Source organism: Triturus cristatus, chromosome 12 (genome assembly GCF_964204655.1).
Source record: "Triturus cristatus chromosome 12, aTriCri1.1, whole genome shotgun sequence".
NCBI lineage: Eukaryota > Metazoa > Chordata > Amphibia > Caudata > Salamandridae > Triturus > Triturus cristatus.
The window spans coordinates 831680004-831701974 of NC_140595.1; the positions used below are offsets into that span (position 1 = coordinate 831680004).

A 21971-nucleotide genomic window follows, 5' to 3' on the forward strand; every position below is an offset into this window, starting at 1 on the left:
TCTGCATATCGATGGTAGAGGATCCCTGACTCTCTTAATAAGGCTCCAAGGCGCTTAGAGCAAGGACGGATCGCTGAGGCACCCCCTGATCTACTGCTTTGGATGTTGAGAAACGGTCTTCAATTTTTATCCTCTGCGACCTGATTATGAGGAATGATTCAAACCATTTGAGGATCATGCTATAAATGCCCATTCGATCGTTGAGTGTGTCAAGGAACGTAGAATGGTTAGCTGTATCGAAGGGTGCTGATAGGACGAGAAGAATCAGGAGGCAGGAGGTGCCTGAGTGTCGACTCGGAGTGCATCATCGACCACCTGAAGCCGCGCTCTTTCAGTGCTGCGCCGTGATTGAAGCCATATTGGAATTCGTCCAGGAGGTTGCTGTCTTCGATGTGTTGGGTGAGTTGATCTGCTACACATTTTTCACAGTTTTTTGTCAGGAAAGGGAGTTTGGAGACAGGGTGACCATTCTTGAGGTCAATCGCATCTTCAGGTTTTTTTTTTAGGCATGGGGTGACTTAAACAGTCTTGAGACAATTAGAAAATATTTCCTGTCTGAGCAAGCGATTCACCAGTTTGGTCCAGTAGAAGAGCAGGTGTGTGTTAAGGTCTTTGGCTATGTTATAGCCTCCATGAAGTGGCTTGATGGTTTTGTTTTTGGGATGGTGTTAAGTCTTCCTCTCTACCTCTGTCAGATAGCTGCAAAGTGTTCTGGGATTTGCACAAAATGGTAGGATTAGGGCGATTATATCGACACAGATTTGACTTAATTTTGGAGTCGAAGACCTGTACGGATTCTTCTTCCTTCGTGGTTGGTTCAACAAGAAGAACTACGATCAGACCTTGGTAATGGTGGAGTTTCTGCTGGTGTCCAGTGGTGGAACTGCTCCTTCGCTGCTGTGAGGACCTGCCGCGGGTAGAGATGCTCAGACTCCTCTGAGTCCTTCCCGGCTCTCCTATTTGAGCTTCAACAGTGAAAAAGAGTGGAGTAACAGGAGCACTGGATTCAACCAAATGGATTTCTTATGATGTCATTTGTTACATCACGCAGAGGCTACGTTGTTGTGTCGTATTAAAATGCTTGAAGATGAGCAGTTCTGCGTTGCATGACACCTAATGTGCTATATTTTTTATTTACATTACACCCGTTTCAGCCGACATGGGGAGTGCGTTCTCGCTTCGTACTAATCGAAATATATCCAAGCTCCAAGTGGGATAAGATTTCATCTCATCGAAGTATGGAACAAAACAAAACAGAAATAGTTCGCATCACTTGGCATTTGCATACCGATTCGGTCCAGTGTTCATGCACCTGTGTGGGGAGGGCTCTAGAAGGCCCACCCCTCTCAGACCTTGTGTCAGAGGCACTGACTTTTCAAGAAATCTCCTACTTGTAGACCATGGAAGGAAAAAAAGAACACTGAGGCTAGGCATGGAGTAGAGGGGGGCACTTAGGTGACAGAGTAAAGGGAATCCCGAGGAAGGATATGGTGAGAAAGATAAGATAGATGTGCAGAAAGGAACCCAGAAATAATTCAGTCCACCGTCTGTGACACTCCACAGGTGCCCAAAAGTGGCGCAAGACATTCACGATGTATCCTCAAAAGTAGGGTCTAGGATGTTAAAAATGCCTCCAGCTGCTGCCATGAGCCCTGTCCTGGGAGGGTTTTTTCTGTTTTTATAGGTTAATGTCCATCTGTGAGTGCCTTGAGAAGAGAGGGGCTGTTCCTGGACAGCACAATAGTTAATGATGTTGCGGTGCTAAATACTGGGAGTCAGAAGTGCATGAAGTCGGGTAAGTGCACACCTGACACAGGTGATACTATCTGAAGTTAATGATAGTGTATGGAAGTTGCACGCGCACTAGATGTGGGAAAAGAAAGTAAAGGAGTACCCGTGAGGAACATATTTTCCAGTATGAGGCTTTGCACCAGTTTCCATCTAATATCAGGAGACCTCGCCCAAAGAGTTGGGTCTCAATCCCTTCTACACTGGGTGTGTTAAGGTTCGGTGACCTGTCTCCCATGCTCTCTGTAATGGACGGACCAGGGGTCACACCGCTGTATCCTCTTTAGCGCAAAGAAAGATACCAGGTGCTTATTAATACTTTGCACTTTACAGATTATAATAATGCATATTCTCCTACTACGTGGTGTGAGTTCACATCCATAGCAGCCAACGTGTATTAGTAGCCGGAAGACAGGCAAAGGTTCCGTTTGTGCCCTCTCTGGATGGTGATGACTGCCTAGTTCGAGAAGTAACCAGCCCACACACAGTACAAATGAGGGCAGGATGGCAAGTTCCAGACCTAAGCTTGATGTAAAAACAGTAACAGAATCATTACAAGAGTAGCAGTAGTGTAAAAAAAACTGAATTACACATCTTGTGATTGGATTGGATTAATTTAATTTGCATATTCCAGTGCCTTATTTGCTCTCCAATCAAAAACCATTACTGAATCCCGTGACCCGTCTACGCTGTCCTCTCCACTTGCACATATTCTTTGTGATGCTCTGAGTCTTATCGTTGCTTCTCCCTCTATTTTACTTGTCCCTTCTCCTCAGTTACTTCAGCTTCCATCAGACCAAGTTCTTCTCTTTTCCTAAGACTACATTACTTCATCGTGCTGTGTGCAATATTTCTTCATCTCCTCCATCACCTGCAATTTCTCTCTTCTTTATTCAGTGCTATAAGAGGTATATTCTTGAGTGAATGATCGCTGCTGAGAGAGGGATATCCTTGAGTGAATGATGGATGCTGTGGTAGGGATATCCTTGAGTGAATGAAGGATACTGTGGCTGGAGGAGGGATATCCCTGGGTGAATGATGGATCCTGTCAGTGTAAGAGGGTATCCTTGAGTGAATGATGGATGCTGTGGTAGGGATATCCTTGAGTGAGTGATGGATGCTGTGGCTGGAGGAGGGATATTCTTGGGCGAATGATGGATACTGTGACTGTAGGAGGAATATTCTTGGGTGAATGATGAATACTGTGACTGTAGGAGGGATATTCTTGAGTGAATGATGGATACTGTGGCTGGAGGAGGGATATCCCTGGGTGAATGATGGATCCTGTCAGTGTAAGAGGGTATCCCTGGGTGAATGATGGATATTGCTGCTGTAGGAGGGATATTCTTGGGTGAATGATGGATACTGTGACTGTAGGAGGGATATCTTTGGGTGATTAATGGATACAGTGGCTGTAGGGGGGATATATATATATCCTTGAGTGAACGATGGATACTGTGGTAGGGATATCCTTGAGTGAATGAAGGATACTGTGGCTTTAGTAGGGATATCCCTGGGTGAATGATGGATCCTGTCAGTGTAAGAGGGTATCCTTGAGTGAATGATGGATTGTGTGGTAGGGATATCCTTGAGTGAATGATGGATGCTGTGGTAGGGATATCCTTGAGTAAATGAAGGATACTGTGGCTGGAGGAGGGATATCCCTGGGTGAATGATGGATGCTGTGGTAGGCATATCCTTGGGTGAATGATGGATTCTGTCGGAGGGATATCCTTGAGTGAATGATGGATGCTGTGGTAGGGATATCCTTGAGTGAATGATGGATGCTGTGGTAGGGATATCCTTGAGTGAGTGATGGATGCTGTGGCTGGAGGAGGGATATCCTTGAGTGAATGATGGATACTCTGGCTGGAGGAGGGATATCCCTGGGTGAATGATGGATCCTGTCAGTGTAAGAGGGTATCCTTGGGTGAATGATGGATACTGTGGCTGGAGGAGGGATATGCCTGAGTGAATGATGGATCCTGTCAGTGTAAGAGGGTATCCTTGGGTGAATGATGGATATTGCTGCTGTAGGAGGGATATTCTTGGGTGAATGATGGATACTGTGACTGTAGGAGGAATATTCTTGGGTGAATGATGAATACTGTGACTGTAGGAGGGATATTCTTGAGTGAGTGAATGATGGATACTGTGGCTGGAGGAGGGATATCCCTGGGTGAATGATGGATCCTGTCAGTGTAAGAGGGTATCCTTGGGTGAATGACGGATATTGCTGCTGTACGAGGGATATTCTTGGGTGAATGATGGATACTGTGACTGTAGGAGGGATATCTTTGGGTGATTGATGGATACAGTGGCTGTAGGGGGGATATATATATCCTTGGGTGAATGATGGATACTGTCAGTGTAAGGGGGGTATCCTTGGGTAAATGATGGTAGGGAATGTTTGGGTGAACCATCCGTACAGCAGAGCAACTGAAGAACTCACTGCAATGGGCAGCAGCACGTTTGAGGAGAGTGTCTGGGGTGAATGCCTGAAACACTCCGTAGTTTTCAGTCACTGAGGCCCTCTGAAACTTACTTTTTCTCATTTCAGGTTTCAATTCTGGTTTTGGCCTGAAGGACACTTGGCTGAGCTCTTTGCCAAGACTCCAGGTAATGGTACTCAGAAGAATCCGGAGATGATCTTCCCTCCTCCTGTAAACCATATTATAAACTAGACAGCTGCAGAAAACCCAAATGCTGCCTTTGTATTTGATATCTGTTGGACATTATTAGTCAGGTAGGATCAGAGCCAGGGACTGAGACAAGCCTCACTGAAGGAACAAGTCACACATCACTGCACTGCTTGTCCACAACAGGCGGATGCGAAGGTCACAGTGTTGTAATAGAGAACCAGAGTGTAGCAGAGCTCCCAGACAGGACCAGTGCGGTGCTGGCTCACCTGCTGCTAAACACACCAGTGTTACCAGCGCTGGCTCACCTGCTGCTGAACACACCAGTGTTACCAGTGCTGGCTCACCTGCTGCTGAACACACCAGTGTTACCAGTGCTGGCTCACCTGCTGCTGAACACACCAGTGTTACCAGTGCTGGCTCACCTGCTGCTGAACACACCAGTGTTACCAGCGCTGGCTCACCTGCTGCTGAACACACCAGTGTTACCAGCTCTGGCTCACCTGCTGCTGAACACACCAGTGTTACCAGCGCTAACTCACCTGCTGCTGAACACACCAGTGTTACCAGTGTTGGCTCACCTGCTTCTGAACACACCAGTGTTACCAGCGCTGGCTCACCTGCTGCTGAACACACCAGTGTTACCAGCTCTGGCTCACCTGCTGCTGAACACACCAGTGTTACCAGCTCTGGCTCACCTGCTGCTGAACACACCAGTGTTACCAGCGCTGGCTCACCTGCTGCTGAACACACCAGTGTTACCAGCTCTGGCTCACCTGCTGCTGAACACACCAGTGTTACCAGTGCTGGGTCACCTGCTGCTGAACACACCAGTGTTACCAGTGCTGGCTCACCTGCTGTTGAACACACCAGTGTTACCAGCGCTGGCTCACCTGCTGCTGAACACACCAGTGTTACCAGCGCTGGCTCACCTGCTGCTGAACACACCAGTGTTACCAGCGCTGGCTCACCTGCTGCTGAACACACAAGTGTTACCAGCGCTGGCTCACCTGCTGCGGAACACACCAGTGTTACCAGCTCTGGCTCACCTGCTGCGGAACACACCAGTGTTACCAGCGCTGGCTCACCTGCTGCTGAACACACCAGTGTTACCAGCTCTGGCTCACCTGCTGCTGAACACACCAGTGTTACCAGTGCTGGCTCACCTGCTGGTGAACACACCAGTGTTACCAGCGCTGGCTCACCTGCTGCTGAACACACCAGTGTTACCAGCGCTGGCTAACCTGCTGCTGAACACACCAGTGTTACCAGCTCTGGCTCACCTGCTACTGAACACACCAGTGTTACCAGCTCTGGCTCACCTGCTGCTGAACACACCAGTGTTACCAGCGCTGGCTCACCTGCTGCTGAACACACCAGTGTTACCAGCGCTGGCTCACCTGCTGCTGAACACACCAGTGTTACCAGCTCTGTCTCACCTGCTGCTGAAAACACACCAGTGTTACCAGCTCTGGCTCCCCTGCTGCTGAACACACCAGTGTTACCAGCTCTGGCTCCCCTGCTGCTGAACACACCAGTGTTACCAGTGTCTGGCTTCCCTGCTGCTGAACACACCAGTGTTACCAGTGCTGGCTCACCTGCTGCTGAACACACCAGTGTTACCAGTGCTGGCTCACCTGCTGCTGAACACACCAGTGTTACCAGCGCGTGCTCACCTGCTGCTGAACACACCAGTGTTACCAGCTCTGGCTCACCTGCTGCTGAACACACCAGTGTTACCAGCGCTGGCTCACCTGCTGCTGAACACACCAGTGTTACCAGTGTTGGCTCACCTGCTTCTGAACACACCAGTGTTACCAGCGCTGGCTCACCTGCTGCTGAACACACCAGTGTTACCAGCTCTGGCTCACCTGCTGCTGAACACACCAGTGTTACCAGCTCTGGCTCACCTGCTGCTGAACACACCAGTGTTACCAGCGCTGGCTCACCTGCTGCTGAACACACCAGTGTTACCAGCTCTGGCTCAGCTGCTCCTGAACACACCAGTGTTACCAGTGTCTGGCTCACCTGCTGCTGAACACACCAGTGTTACCAGCGCTGGCTCACCTGCTGCTGAACACACCAGTGTTACCAGCGCTGGCTCACCTGCTGCTGAACACACCAGTGTTACCAGCTCTGGCTCACCTGCTGCTGAACACACGAGTGTTACCAGCGCTGGCTCACCTGCTGCGGAACACACCAGTGTTACCAGCTCTGGCTCACCTGCTGCGGAACACACCAGTGTTACCAGCGCTGGCTCACCTGCTGCTGAACACACCAGTGTTACCAGCTCTGGCTCACCTGCTGCTGAACACACCAGTGTAACCAGTGCTGGCTCACCTGCTGGTGAACACACCAGTGTTACCAGCGCTGGCTCACCTGCTGCTGAACACACCAGTGTTACCAGCGCTGGCTAACCTGCTGCTGCACACACCAGTGTTACCAGCTCTGGCTCACCTGCTACTGAACACACCAGTGTTACCAGCTCTGGCTCACCTGCTGCTGAACACACCAGTGTTACCAGCGCTGGCTCACCTGCTGCTGAACACACCAGTGTTACCAGCGCTGGCTCACCTGCTGCTGAACACACCAGTGTTACCAGCTCTGTCTCATCTGCTGCTGAAAACACACCAGTGTTACCAGTGCTGGCTCACCTGCTGCTGAACACACCAGTGTTACCAGCGCTGTCTCACCTGCTGCTGAACACACCAGTGTTACCAGCGCTGGCTCACCTGCTGCTGAACACACCAGTGTTACCAGCTCTGGCTCACCTGCTCCTGAACACACCAGTGTTACCAGCTCTGGCTCACCTGCTGCTGAACACACCAGTGTTACCAGCGCTGGCTCACCTGCTGCTGAACACACCAGTGTTACCAGCTCTGGCTCACCTGCTGCTGAGCACACCAGTGTTACCAGCGCTGGCTCACCTGCTGCGGAACACACCAGTGTTACCAGCTCTGGCTCACCTGCTGCGGAACACACCAGTGTTACCGGCGCTGGCTCACCTGCTGCTGAACACACCAGTGTTACCAGCTCTGGCTCACCTGCTGCTGAACACACCAGTGTTACCAGTGCTGGCTCACCTGCTGGTGAACACACCAGTGTTACCAGCGCTGGCTCACCTGCTGCTGAACACACCAGTGTTACCAGCGCTGGCTAACCTGCTGCTGAACACACCAGTGTTACCAGCTCTGGCTCACCTGCTACTGAACACACCAGTGTTACCAGCTCTGGCTCACCTGCTGCTGAACACACCAGTGTTACCAGCGCTGGCTCACCTGCTGCTGAACACACCAGTGTTACCAGCGCTGGCTCACCTGCTGCTGAACACACCAGTGTTACCAGCTCTGTCTCACCTGCTGCTGAAAACACACCAGTGTTACCAGTGCTGGCTCACCTGCTGCTGAACACACCAGTGTTACCAGCGCTGTCTCACCTGCTGCGGAACACACCAGTGTTACCAGCGCTGGCTCACCTGCTGCTGAACACACCAGTGTTACCAGCTCTGGCTCACCTGCTCCTGAACACACCAGTGTTACCAGCTCTGGCTCACCTGCTGCTGAACACACCAGTGTTACCAGCGCTGGCTCACCTGCTGCTGAACACACCAGTGTTACCAGCTCTGGCTCACCTGCTGCTGAAAACACACCAGTGTTACCAGTGCTGGCTCACCTGCTGCTGAACACACCAGTGTTACCAGCGCTGGCTCACCTGCTGCTGAACACACCAGTGTTACCAGCTCTGGCTCACCTGCTGCTGAACACACCAGTGTTACCAGCGCTGGCTCACCTGCTGCTGAACACACCAGTGTTACCATCTCTGGCTCACCTGCTCCTGAACACACCAGTGCTACCAGCGCTGGTGCACCTGCTGCTAAACACACCAGTGTTACCAGTGCTGGCTCACCTGCTGCTGAACACACCAGTGTTACCAGTCTGGCTCACCTGCTGCTGAAAACACACCAGTGTTACCAGTGCTGGCTCACCTGCTGCTGAACACACCAGTGTTACCAGCGCTGGCTCATCTGTTGCTGAACACACCAGTGTTACCAGCGCTGGCTCACCTGCTGCTGAACACACCAGTGTTACCAGCGCTGGCTCACCTGCTGCTGAACACACCAGTGTTACCAGCTCTGGCTCACCTGCTGCTGAAAACACACCAGTGTTACCAGTGCTGGCTCACCTGCTGCTGAACACACCAGTGTTACCAGCTCTGGCTCACCTGATGCTTAACACACCAGTGTTACCAGCTCTGGCTCACCTGATGCTGAACACACCAGTGTTACCAGTTCTGGCTCACCTGCTGCTGAACACACCAGTGTTACCAACGCTGGCTCACCTGCTGCTGAACACACCAGTGTTACCAGCGCTGGCTCACCTGCTGCTGAACACACCAGTGTTACCAGCGTTGGCTCACCTGCTGCTGAACACACCAGTGTTACCAGCGCTGGCTCACCTGCTGCTAAACACACCAGTGTTACCAGCTCTGGCTCACTTGCTGCTGAACACACCTGTGTTACCAGCGCTGGCTCACCTGCTGCTGAACACACCAGTGTTACCAGCTCAGGCTCACTTGCTGCTGAACACACCAGTGTTACCAGCGCTGGCTCACCTGCTGCGGAACACACCAGTGTTACCAGCTCTGGCTCACCTGCTGCTGAACACACCAGTGTTACCAGCTCTGGCTCACCTGCTGCTGAACACACCAGTGTTACCAGCGCTGGCTCACTTGCTGCTGAACACACCAGTGTTACCAGCGCTGGCTCACCTGCTTCTGAACACACCAGTGTTACCAGCGCTGGCTCACCTGCTGCTGAACACACCAGTGTTACCAGCTCTGGCTCACCTGCTGCTGAACACACCAGTGTTACCACCTCTGGCTCACCTGCTCCTGAACACACCAGTGTTACCAGCTCTGGCTCACCTGCTGCTGAACTCACCAGTGTTACCAGCGCTGGCTCACCTGCTGCTAAACACCAGTGTTACCAGTGCTGGCTCACCTGCTGCTGAACACACCAGTGTTACCAGTGCTGGCTCACCTGCTGCTGAACACACCAGTGTTACCAGCGCTGGCTCACCTGTTGCTGAACACACCAGTGTTACCAGCTCTGGCTCACCTGCTGCTGAAAACACACCAGTGTTACCAGTGCTGGCTCATCTGCTGCTGAACACACCAGTGTTACCAGCGCTGGCTCACCTGCTGCTGAACACACCAGTGTTACCAGCGCTGGCTCACCTGTTGCTGAACACACCAGTGTTACCAGCTCTGGCTCACCTGCTGCTGAAAACACACCAGTGTTACCAGTGCTGGCTCATCTGCTGCTGAACACACCAGTGTTACCAGCGCTGGCTCACCTGCTGCTGAACACACCAGTGTTACCAGCTCTGGCTCACCTGCTGCTGAACACACCAGTGTTACCAGCGCTGGCTCACCTGCTGCTGAACACACCAGTGTTACCAGCTCTGGCTCACCTGCTGCTGAACACACCAGTGTTACCAGTGCTGGCTCACCTGCTGCTGAACTCACCAGTGTTACCAGCGCTGGCTCACCTGCTGCTGAACACACCAGTGTTACCAGCGCTGGCTCACCTGCTGCTGAACACACCAGTGTTACCAGCGCTGGCTCACCTGCTGCTTAACACACCAGTGTTACCAGCGCTGGCTCACCTGCTGCTGAACACACCAGTGTTACCAGCGCTGGCTCACCTGCTGCTGAACACACCAGTGTTACCAGCGCTGGCTCACCTGCTGCTGAACACACCAGTGTTACCAGCTCTGGCTCACCTGCTGCTGAAAACACACCAGTGTTACCTGCTCTGGCTCACCTGCTGCTGAACACACCAGTGTTACCAGCTCTGGCTCCCCTGCTGCTGAACACACCAGTGTTACCAGTGTCTGGCTCACCTGCTGCTGAACACACCAGTGTTACCAGTGCTGGCTCACCTGCTGCTGAACACACCAGTGTTACCAGCTCTGGCTCACCTGCTGCGGAACACACGAGTGTTACCAGCGCTGGCTCACCTGCTGCTGAACACACCGGTGTTACCAGTGCTGGCTCATCTGCTGCTGAACACACCAGTGTTACCAGCGCTGGCTCACCTGCTGCTGAACACACCAGTGTTACCAGCTCTGGCTCACCTGCTGCTGAACACACCAGTGTTACCAGCGCTGGCTCACCTGCTGCTGAACACACCAGTGTTACCAGCTCTGGCTCACCTGCTGCTGAACACACCAGTGTTACCAGTGCTGGCTCACCTGCTGCTGAACTCACCAGTGTTACCAGCGCTGGCTCACCTGCTGCTGAACACACCAGTGTTACCAGCGCTGGCTCACCTGCTGCTGAACACACCAGTGTTACCAGCGCTGGCTCACCTGCTGCTTAACACACCAGTGTTACCAGCGCTGGCTCACCTGCTGCTGAACACACCAGTGTTACCAGCGCTGGCTCACCTGCTGCTGAACACACCAGTGTTACCAGCGCTGGCTCACCTGCTGCTGAACACACCAGTGTTACCAGCTCTGGCTCACCTGCTGCTGAAAACACACCAGTGTTACCAGCTCTGGCTCACCTGCTGCTGAACACACCAGTGTTACCAGCTCTGGCTCCCCTGCTGCTGAACACACCAGTGTTACCAGTGTCTGGCTCACCTGCTGCTGAACACACCAGTGTTACCAGTGCTGGCTCACCTGCTGCTGAACACACCAGTGTTACCAGCTCTGGCTCACCTGCTGCGGAACACACGAGTGTTACCAGCGCTGGCTCACCTGCTGCTGAACACACCAGTGTTACCAGCGCTGGCTCACCTGCTGCTGAACACACCAGTGTTACCAGCTCTGGCTCACCTGCTGCTGAACACACCAGTGTTACCAGCGCTGGCTCACCTGCTGCTGAACACACCAGTGTTACCAGCTCTGGCTCACCTGCTGCTGAACACACCAGTGTTACCAGTGCTGGCTCACCTGCTGCTGAACTCACCAGTGTTACCAGCGCTGGCTCACCTGCTGCTGAACACACCAGTGTTACCAGCGCTGGCTCACCTGCTGCTGAACACACCAGTGTTACCAGCGCTGGCTCACCTGCTGCTGAACACACCAGTGTTACCAGCGCTGGCTCACCTGCTGCTGAACACACCAGTGTTACCAGCGCTGGCTCACCTGCTGCTGAACACACCAGTGTTACCAGCGCTGGCTCACCTGCTGCTGAACACACCAGTGTTACCAGCTCTGGCTCACCTGCTGCTGAACACACCAGTGTTACCAGCTCTGGCTCACCTGCTGGTGAACACACCAGTGTTACCAGCTCTGGCTCACCTGCTGCTGAACACACCAGTGTTACCAGCTCTGGCTCACCAATCAATGATCCCACAAAATAGTGAATATAAATGGAACAGGGGCATCGGCTCACATCTGTCGGGTTTGTATCGAAGGCGGATGTATAGAAGCGATGCATTGATGTGTTTCACAGATTCTTCGAGCCGCTCACGAATATAACTTTCATGATGTGCCTCGAAGCACTTTAAACTCAGTGCCAACAATCCAGCCGTGGCAAACTGATTTATGTTAAATTTATTACCACCGTGCATCAGCGAATAATGGAAAATGCAATGAATAAACGTTGGCTAGGTACCAAAACTGTGCAATTCTGAAATATGCACAAAAAGCTACGTCAAAGGTTAAGTGTCATTGTTACCACCAAGAATTCAAAAATTTACAAAATCTTCTGTAATTGTGAGGACGTTTCACAAGAAGTGGCTGATCCCTTGCAATAGAAACTCAAACTTTCTCCAAACTTCAAATAACAGCAAATGTTCAGCTATCCTTCATTGCGACATATGTCGCGATTTAAAAAAAGGCACCGAGATGTATGGGAGGAATTATCAGAGGAAACAAGGAACGGCCAAACCTCAACCAGGTCCAGCGGCTTTTTCAGAAGGAAAATTCAAAACCAAATCAAAAACATTTGAGTAGCGCAGCACTGCCACCCCTTGGGGTATCTGGGCGCTGAGGGCGTCGACTCAGTGGAAAAGCCAGGTCTTGAGGTTCTTCCTGAAGTTTGCCAGGGAGGGTGCTGTTCGGAGAGGGGGGGGCAGGTCGTTCCAGGTCTTGGCGGTGATGTAGGCGAAGGAGCGGCCTCCGCTGTGGCGGATGCGAGGCGTGAGAGCACAGGCGAGCTCTGCAGAGCGTAGGTGTCTTGTGGGCGATGGAAATTCAGCCGATGGTTGATGTAGGCCGCTCATGGGCTGTGTAGGCGTGAGTGAGGATCCTGAACTGTCATCTCTTCTGGATGGGGAGCCAGTGGAGGTGTCTGAGGTGGGGGGTGATGTGGGTCCTTTTAGGGAGGTCCAGGATGAGTCTGGCGGCCGCATTCTATATGGTCTGGAGTCGTCTGAGGAGCTGGACAGGGATGCCAGCGTAGAGAGTTTTGCCGTAGTCAAGGTGGCTGGTGATGAGGGCCTGAGTGATAGATTTTCTGGTGACGGTTGGGGTCCATCGGAAGATTTTGCAGAGAGTGCAGAAGGTGTAGAAGCAGGCAGAGGCGACTGAGTTGACTTGCCGTTTCATGGTCAGTTGGCTGTCCGGTGGGATGCCTCGGTCGCGTGCCAGGTCTGTTGGTGTGAGTGTGGGTCCGAGGTCAGTCAGCCATCAGCTATTGCCCCAATGGAAGTGTTCTTTCCGGATTTCGGTACTTCTGTCTTGTCAGAGTTGAGTGTAAGGCAGTTGTCCCTCATCCAGTTGGCTACGTAGGTCATGGCGTTGCAGAAATTGGTTCTGGCAGTGGAGGGGTCTTCAGAGAGTGAGAGGATGAGTTGAGTGTCTTCTACGTATGAGATCATGTTGAGGCCGTGGGATCTGACGATGTCTGCGAGGTGGACCATGTAGGTGCTGAAAAGGATGGGGCTGAGGAATGGTCCTTGGTCGGAAACTGGCAAGGAGCAAACGCTGCAGCATTCTGGCCCAGGGCCAGCCAGCAATGAAGAAACCCTACCATCCCCGGGGCCGTGCGGAGGGCCGCATAGCCCAATCAGCTCAATGTAAAGTAAATCTACGTAGGGAAACCCCCTGGCATGCCTGAGCTCCCCCAAATCCTTCCACCTCTAATGCCATTTTCTGGTGTCCACGTCCTGTTGGCGTTTACTTCCATACCTGTCCTGACTTCACTACCCTGCTCCTGGTCAGCTAAGGACGAGCAGAAATAAGCAGGCAGCGGTATGATTGTGAGTCAGGATTGGACAATAGGCACAGAGATGTGATGGAGTGGAGATGAACTTTCCAATCTAAACCAGGAATTTCATTTTCAACAGCCTAGTGAGCCTCATTGTGGCAATTTACTATAGAATTGGGATTCTGATGGATACATCTGCCAGTGGATTCCTCACCTTGTGAATATCCCCTGCGCCAGTAACATTCGGAAACTTTTGTAGCACCCCATGCCGATGAGGTCGAAGACGACGTCACAGAGACACGGCTCCGCTCGCGACTCCACTGACATCACCGGATCAATAAGAAGACCTCGTTGGCGTGATGACGTTAGTTCCCTTTTTCCGCGCCGTCGACGCTGACGGTTTTCGGGGACTTTTACTGCTGGTAGCTCTCTTTCTTCTTGTCTGCAGCTGAAGATGTCGACTAAGAAGTCCGGGTTTAAGCCTTGCAGGGAGTGCGGTAAGTTCATGTCGATTACGGATCCGCACGAGGACTGTGTCTGATGCCTTTCATCGGATCATGATGTCGAAGGATGTTCTTGCTGCCGCAAGATAAGCACAAAGGCTCTGAAGGAAAGGGAGGACAAGTTATTCATTGCCAGGATGAACAAGGAGAAAAGAGGTCGAAGAAGATCGAGGTCGAGATCGAGGTCGGCGTCAAAGTTGACGTCAGGGCATGCTTCCAAGTCCAAGAAACATAAGAAAAAGAAGAGGCATGGATCTCGACATCGCTCGGACAGGGATGCGGCTCCAAGATCGACCTCACCTTCTCGACGTCGTAAGGACTTTGTGTCTCCTTCTCCTGTCTCTGTTCCTGATTCTCCTGTTGGCCTGACATCGCCTGCAGCTTCACCGGAGCATTCTCCTGCTCCGGCCCCGGCTCCATCTCCGACGCCGGCTCCATCTCCGGTTCCAGTTGAGGAAGTTCTGGCTCCGGACGAGTCTTCGACTCCGCTGGTTCCACCGTCTGCGCCGATCGGCCCGAGTCCGGTGATGCCTCAGCCTGAGCCATATCCTTCGTTTCCAGGCCCAGGTCAAGATCCGACGCATTATTTAAATGCGATGTATGGGGTCTTTTCCAGAGGTTTGTACCCCTCTGGAGCGCCTTCGGGCCACATGGGTCCAATGACTTTCAACTTGGGAGTTCCTCAAGCTTACCCTCAAGCTCCCTTTATGCCATTTGTCCCGGCGACACCGTCTTGGCATTTACCGGCGCCGAGGACATCGGCGCCGCTTCCATCTTCACCAGCGCCGGCTCGACCTCGTTTGACTCCGGCTGCCCCTCTGGATCCGGGTTTGACGCCGGCTACGGCGCCGTCGGATTCGGTTACGGCGCCGCCGACTCCTGCTGTGAGAATCAGATCCAGGAGGGAAGCTCAAAGGGTACTGGAGGAACAGAGGTACCAGATGGAAGAAGTGGAAGAAGGTGAGCTCATGGAATCTGATGATCTCTTTGAGGAGTTGAAAGAGGCTAGTGGCCTGGACTCGTCACCTGAGTGGGAGATTACTCCTCCTACTGATGCTCCTTCAAAAGATGTGGCTCCCTACCACTCAGTTATTAAAAAAGCGGCTGAGCTTCTGGATCTGCAGTTACCATCTGCAGAGTTTAAACCAAACATCCTCACAGAGGTTCTACACTCTCCTTCCTCTGTATCGAAGCCCTTGCTTCCATTTAATGACGCCATTATTGAACCAGTCATGGAAGTATGGCGTAAGCCCCTCTCTGCTCCTGCGGTCTCTAAGGTTGCTGCAAGGAGATATAGGGCGGCTCCAGGGGACCCAGACATTCTGACTTCCCATCCTTCTCCGGAGAGTCTGGTGGTTCAGCCTGCTTGTTCCAAAAGATCTTCAGGTGCCTTTCCCCAAGTCCCGAGTTACAGGGATGCAAAGAAATTAGACCAGTCAGCCAAGAAAATCTTCTCTTCTGCCAGTATGGCTTTAAAATCGACAAATGCCACCTTTTTTTGGGGCTGATATATCCATGCTCAAATGGATTCAGCAAAACAACTGACCCCAAAACTGTCAGAGGAGGATAGACTGAACTTTAATGAGGTGCTATCAGACACTCAGGCGGCTGCACGTCCAGTAATCCAGAGCGGCCTGGAGACTGCTGATTCCGTCGCTAGGATTATGGGCTCTTCTGTTGCCACCAGGAGGGGTGCGTGGCTCAAGTCATCCGAGTTCTCCCCTGATGTGCAAGCTACGCTCCTGGACTTGCCTTTTGACGGCTCTGGTCTTTTTGGTAAGAAAGCTAATGCTGCACTGGAGAGATTTAAAGAGAGCAAAGCCACGGCCAAATCTCTGGGTCTGCAGACTCAGTCTAGGGGTTCGTTTAGGAGGTACAGGGGCTTTGGAAGATCATCCTTTCGTACTTACAGGCAGCCCCAGCAGCAACAACAGCAACAGAACACCCTGTATAAGAGCTACAGGGGCAGAATCAGAGGTCGTGCTCGAGGTCGGCAGCTCTCCTCCTCCTCCTCTTCCTCCATCCCTCCCACCACTGCAAAGCAGCCCTAGATCCACCATTCTGGATCATGCTGGTCCTGTGGGGGGCCGGCTTACCCATTTTCTACAAGATTGGGAATCGGCCACTTCAGACCTCTGAGTTCTAGATCTTGTAGAAAATGGGTACGCCCTTCCCTTTCGGGAATTCCCTCCGAATTACCCTCCTTGTCAAGGTACTTGCTCGGAGGACCACCTTCTTCTCCTGCAGAAGGAAGTCCTTACGTTACTAAAAAAGGTGTAATAGAGGTGGTTCCAGAGCAGGAGAGGGTTCAGGGATGCTACTCCCGGTATTTCCTGATTCCGAAGAAGGATGGCAGGCTACGTCCTATCCTGGACCTCAGGATCTTTTTTTTTTTTTTTTTTTTTTAAATCTGTTTTTATTCGTTTTTCAAAACAATTACAGCAATTCGGCTTACTTCCATATGAGTTCATTTGTCGTAACACTCATTGCTAATAACAGTACATATCAAATGTAAAAAGGCAGAGCTGTGTAATAGTTTTTAGAATGTTGACTTCATCAAATTGTTCGTAAACCCCATATGCAGTTTGGTCCTCGAACATAGCTAGATACAGCCCACTATACCGAAACATGAGTCCTGGACCTCAGGATCTTGAACCTTTTTCTGAAGCAGGAGAAGTTCAAGATGCTCACCCTTGCGCAGGTTCTTCAAGCGCTGCAACAGGAGGACTGGATGATGTAGATCGACTTGCAGGATGCGTATTTCCACATCTCCATCCTGAAGTCGCACAGGAAGTATCTCCATTTTACGGTAGGGTCGCAACATTATCAGTTTGCGGTGCTTCTGTTTGGTCTTACTACTGCACCGCGAGTCTTCACCAAGGTGATGGCAATGGTGGCAACCCATCTCAGAAGATCGGGGATTCCAGTTTTTCCCTATTTGGACGACTGGCTGATCAAAGCTGAGTGGATGTATAATATCGTCCTCTCAACTGAAGTGTCTGTTGGCTATGTCGTCATTCGATTGGCCAATTGGTGTCAAGGCTATACTTTGAATGACCACTAAATGTCTCTTTTACCAATGCCATACTGCCAATTGCACACTCTGATTGGCCACTTGGGGCTGCGTTACAAAGAAGGCACACTGTCCCTCTCTGTGCCATGGCACACTTCCAAACTGGTGCGCTGGGCAAATAGGGCCAGTGTGCACTATTACAGATAAAGTACTGCCCCAGGGCAGCTGCAAACACGTGGCTGCAACCGTGGTAAGACATTACTAGGGGAAAGAACATCTTGACGCAGCCTCTCCATCATTCACTTTGCAGAGTGCTGTCAAACGGGTGACAGAGACCCCCTACAGGCAAGTGCAGTAAGTGACTGCACCTGCTTATAGTGGGGTACCTGTGGGGGTCCCCAGAAGGCTTCTCTCAGGGGGGGCGAACTGACTGTGCACTGCCTTTTTGTGTTGCATAGTTAGTGCACCACCTGGCAACCTCTTTACCTCTGTGCCTGCATCCATAATATGGTGCAGGTGAACAAGAAAAGTGTTTCCTCAATTGCTGGAGCCACACCCCCATGCAAATGAGAGAACGCCCTCTTCAGATAGCGTTGGTGCTATCTGTATAACAGGAGGAGCCGCACAAGCATCTGCGGCCTCTTCTGTAACACTACAGTGTCCAAGGGGCACAAAAAAAGGCACACACACCCGGGCCACCAATTGCATTGTTAATCACAGTGCCGGGTGGGCAACGGGCATGTGCACTCTTTTTCTGCACCCCCTGGGCACCGTCATATTACAGATGAAATCGTAGATGCTCGTGAGCTCTTTTCTGTAATACGGATAGCACTGGTAGACATAGAGTGCCGACGATATCCCAGAGGCCTTTCCCTCATTAGCATGGGGGCTTGGCCTGTTACACAATACGGCCCCAAATGTCAATGTAACAAATTCCATGCTCTAGTTGGTCACCAATGCCAGTATTACGTAATACGGGAACACTATCCCTATTTGCACCACAGCGATCTTCTAAACAGGTGTGCCTGGTGCAAACAGGGACAGCGCCCCCTATTGGAAGTAAATCACTGCTCCTAGGCAGGCGTGAACCTCCACCGCCCTGGGTGCAGTGCATTAGTGAAAGATGGGCTGGCTGACTGAAGCAGGCGGTTTGTCTTCCTCTGCGGAGGCAGCTCACGCTTGCACTTCAAAGAGGGTACAGAGATACCCCTGTAGGCGGGTGCAGTGAATATTGCACCCGCATTAAGATAGGACTGGCGCTCTATGTGGACCGGCACTATTGGTATTACAGATGAGGGTGCAGAAGCGTCTACCCATGCTTCTGTAATACTACAGAGCCTCCCCCCAGGGGTGCAAAACCGAGTGCAAACTGCCATCGCACCCCCAGAGCACTGCTTGTAATACAGCCCCACATGTCACAGTAACCAATTCCATATGCTGGGTAGCCAGCTGAGGTCACTGTAACTAATTCCGTACACAGACTCACTAATCGTTCCACTAATGCCTCGGTGTTTGCATTATAGTGAAACCCGGAAACCTGGGGCCAGATGAACTAAGATTGGAAATCGCAATTTTCAAATTGCGATTTACTCCAAATCGCAATTAAGAAATCGCTATTGCTACTTATCAAACGATTATTTTTTAATTAGCGATTCCTTGTGGGTCGCAAATCGACCTACATCATGAATATTAATGATGTACGTCATAATTTGCAATACTTTATGAATGCCAGCCATCATAGGCATGGCAATCTCCTGAGGTCAGCAGACCACCATGTCTGTGATTGCTTTTAAATAAAGCAATCTTTTTTTAAATGTAACCTGTTTTTTCTTAAAGGAAAATGGGATGCGTTTTAGAAAGAAAAAAAGATTAGGAGTCCAAGTTTCCTACTCTTAAAAAAAAGTCTTCAGCAATAACAAAGGGGAAGGAGTCTCTAGGGGAACCCTTGCTGTTTGCGGATGCCTTACCACCTCCTTTCAGGAGGAGGTATATTGTTAATTTTTTGCGACCAGAGTTTGGTTGCAAAACAATAATATGTACCAGCATGATTCCATATTTGGAAGGGACGCCTGAAACATGCCCCTTCCAAATACGGAATCGCACACCTACATTTCGATCTTGTGGAATTGCAGTTTGGTGTTTGTACATAAAAAAGGAATTTTTGCAGTTACAAATGGCACGATTCTGTGAACCAGGCCGTTTGCGACTTCAAAAGTGCTTTGTACATCGGGCCCCAGGGAGGCACTGTTAAAGACATTGTAGTGTCTGCATTTAACACCTCTAATCGTTTTCATCCTTTGCCCTTAAAGGGACGAGGCCTCTTCCCTTAATTTTCTTGTCTCTGACTCCACAGTCTCTTCGGGTGCCGGCCTACTTTACAGAGTGCAGCGAGTACAGTTGCGCCATCGACGAGCAAATCATGGGTATAGCAACAGGCGGGACCATGAGCAAGGCAGCCGTGAACCCTTTCCGCTCCCCTTTTCGCATTGTGGGGATCGACAACTGTATGCCATGGTAAGCACTGTGTGGAACGCGGTAAGTACTGCGTGAAAAGCGATAAGTACTGTGTGGAAAATGAAAAGTACTGCATGGAAAGCAGTGAGTACTGCGAGGGAAGTGGGAAGTACTGCATGGAAAGCGATAGGTACTGAGTGGAAAGCAGTGAGTACTGCGTGGGAAGTACTGCATGGAAAGCGATAAGTACTGCGTGTAAAGCAGTAAGTACTGCGTGGGAAGTACTGCGTGGAAAGCAGTAAGTACTGCGTGGAAAGTACTGCATGGAAAGCGATAACTACTGCGTGGGAAGTACTGCATGGAAAGCGATAAGTACTGCGTGGAAAGCAGTAAGTACTGCTTAGAAAGCAGTAAGTACTGCGAGGGAAGTGGGAAGTACTCCATGGAAAGCGATAGGTACTGAGTGGAAAGCAGTAAGTACTGAGTGGAAAGCAGCGAGTACTGCGAGGGAAGGGGGAAGCACTGCATGGAAAGCGATAAGTACTGAGTGGAAAGCAGTAAGAACTGAATGGAAAGCAGTGAGTACTGCGAGGGAAGTGGGAAGTACTGCATGGAAAGCGATAAGTACTGCGTGTAAAGCAGTAAGTACTGCGTGGGAAGTACTGCATGGAAAGCGATAACTACTGCGTGGGAAGTACTGCATGGAAAGCGATAAGTACTGCGTGGAAAGCAGTAAGTACTGCTTAGAAAGCAGTAAGTACTGCGAGGGAAGTGGGAAGTACTGCATGGAAAGCGATAGGTACTGAGTGGAAAGCAGTGAGTACTGCGTGGGAAGTACTGCATGGAAAGCGATAAGTACTGCGTGTAAAGCAGTAAGTACTGCGTGGGAAGTACTGCGTGGAAAGCAGTAAGTACTGCGTGGAAAGTACTGCATGGAAAGCGATAACTACTGCGTGGGAAGTACTGCATGGAAAGCGATAAGTACTGCGTGGAAAGCAGTAAGTACTGCTTAGAAAGCAGTAAGTACTGCGAGGGAAGTGGGAAGTACTCCATGGAAAGCGATAAGTACTGCATGGAAAGCAGTGAGTACTGCAAGGGAAGTACTGCATGGAAAGCGATAGGTACTGAGTGGAAAGCAGTAAGTACTGAGTGGAAAGCAGTGAGTACTGCGAGGGAAGTGGGAAGTACTGCATGGAAAGCGATAGGTACTGAGTGGAAAGCAGTAAGTACTGAGTGGAAAGCAGTGAGTACTGCGAGGGAAGTGGGAAGTACTGCATGGAAAGCGATAAGTACTGAGTGGAAAGCAGTAAGAACTGAGTGGAAAGCAGTGAGTACTGCGAGGGAAGTGGGAAGTACTGCATGGAAAGCGATAAGTACTGTGTGTAAAGCAGTAAGTACTGCGTGGGAAGTACTGCGTGTAAAGCAGTAAGTACAGCTTGGAAAGTACTGCGTAGAAAACGATAAGTACTGCGTGGGAAGTACTGCGTGGAAAGCAGTAAGTACTGCTTAGAAAGCAGTAAGTACTGCGAGGGAAGTGGGAAGTACTCCATGGAAAGAGATAAGTACTGCATGGAAAGCAGTGAGTACTGCAAGGGAAGTGGGAAGTACTGCATGGAAAGCGATAAGTACTGGGTGGAAAGCAGTACCTACTGCGTGGGAATTGGGAAGTACTGCATGGAAAGCGATAAGTACTGCGTGGAAAGCAGTAAATACTGCGTGGGAAGTACTGCATGGAAAGCGATAAGTACTGCGTGGAAAGCAGTAAGTACTGCGTGGAAAGTAGTAAGTACTGCGTGGGAAGTGGGACGTACTGCATGGAATGCTATAAGTACTGCGTGGAAAGCAGTAAGTACTGCGTGGGAAGTACTGCGTGGAAAGTGATAAGTACTGCATGGAAAGCGATAAGTATTGCGTGGGAAGTGGGAAGTACTGCATGGAAAGTGATAAGTACTGCGTGGGAAGTACTGCGTGGAAAGTGATAAGTACTGCGTGGAAAGCAGTAAGTACTGCGTGGGAAGTGGGAAGTACTGCATGGAAAGCGATAAGTACTGCGTGGAAAGCAGTAAGTACTGCGTGGAAAGTAGTAAGTACTGCATGGGAAGTGGGAAGTACTGCATGGAAAGCGATAAGTACTGTGTGGAAAGCAGTAAGTACTGCGTGGAAAGCAGTAAGTACTGCGTGGGAAGTACTGCGTGGAAAGTGATAAGTACTGCATGGAAAGCGATAAGTACTGCGTGGGAAGTACTGCATGGAAAGCGATAAGTACTGCATGGAAAGCAGTAAGTACTGCGTGGAAAGTAGTAAGTGCTGCGTGGGAAGTGGGAAGTACTGCTTGGAAAGCGATAAGTACTGTGTGGAAAGCAGTAAGTACTGCGTGGAAAGCAGTAAGTACTGCGTGGGAAGTGGGAAGTA

The 21971-nt window shown here is 51.0% G+C and overlaps 1 protein-coding gene across 1 annotated transcript in view; it reads left to right on the top strand.

The window, feature by feature from the left end:
- ZMYND15 (zinc finger MYND-type containing 15) overlaps positions 1 to 21971 on the top strand; it is a 146131-nt gene that overhangs the window by 107975 nt on the left and 16185 nt on the right. The window contains exons 11-12 of the mRNA XM_085639782.1: positions 4349 to 4407; positions 19459 to 19619. Of these exons, the coding sequence (XP_085495908.1) occupies positions 4349 to 4407; positions 19459 to 19619 (220 nt within the window). The remainder of the gene's footprint in view (positions 1 to 4348; positions 4408 to 19458; positions 19620 to 21971) is intronic.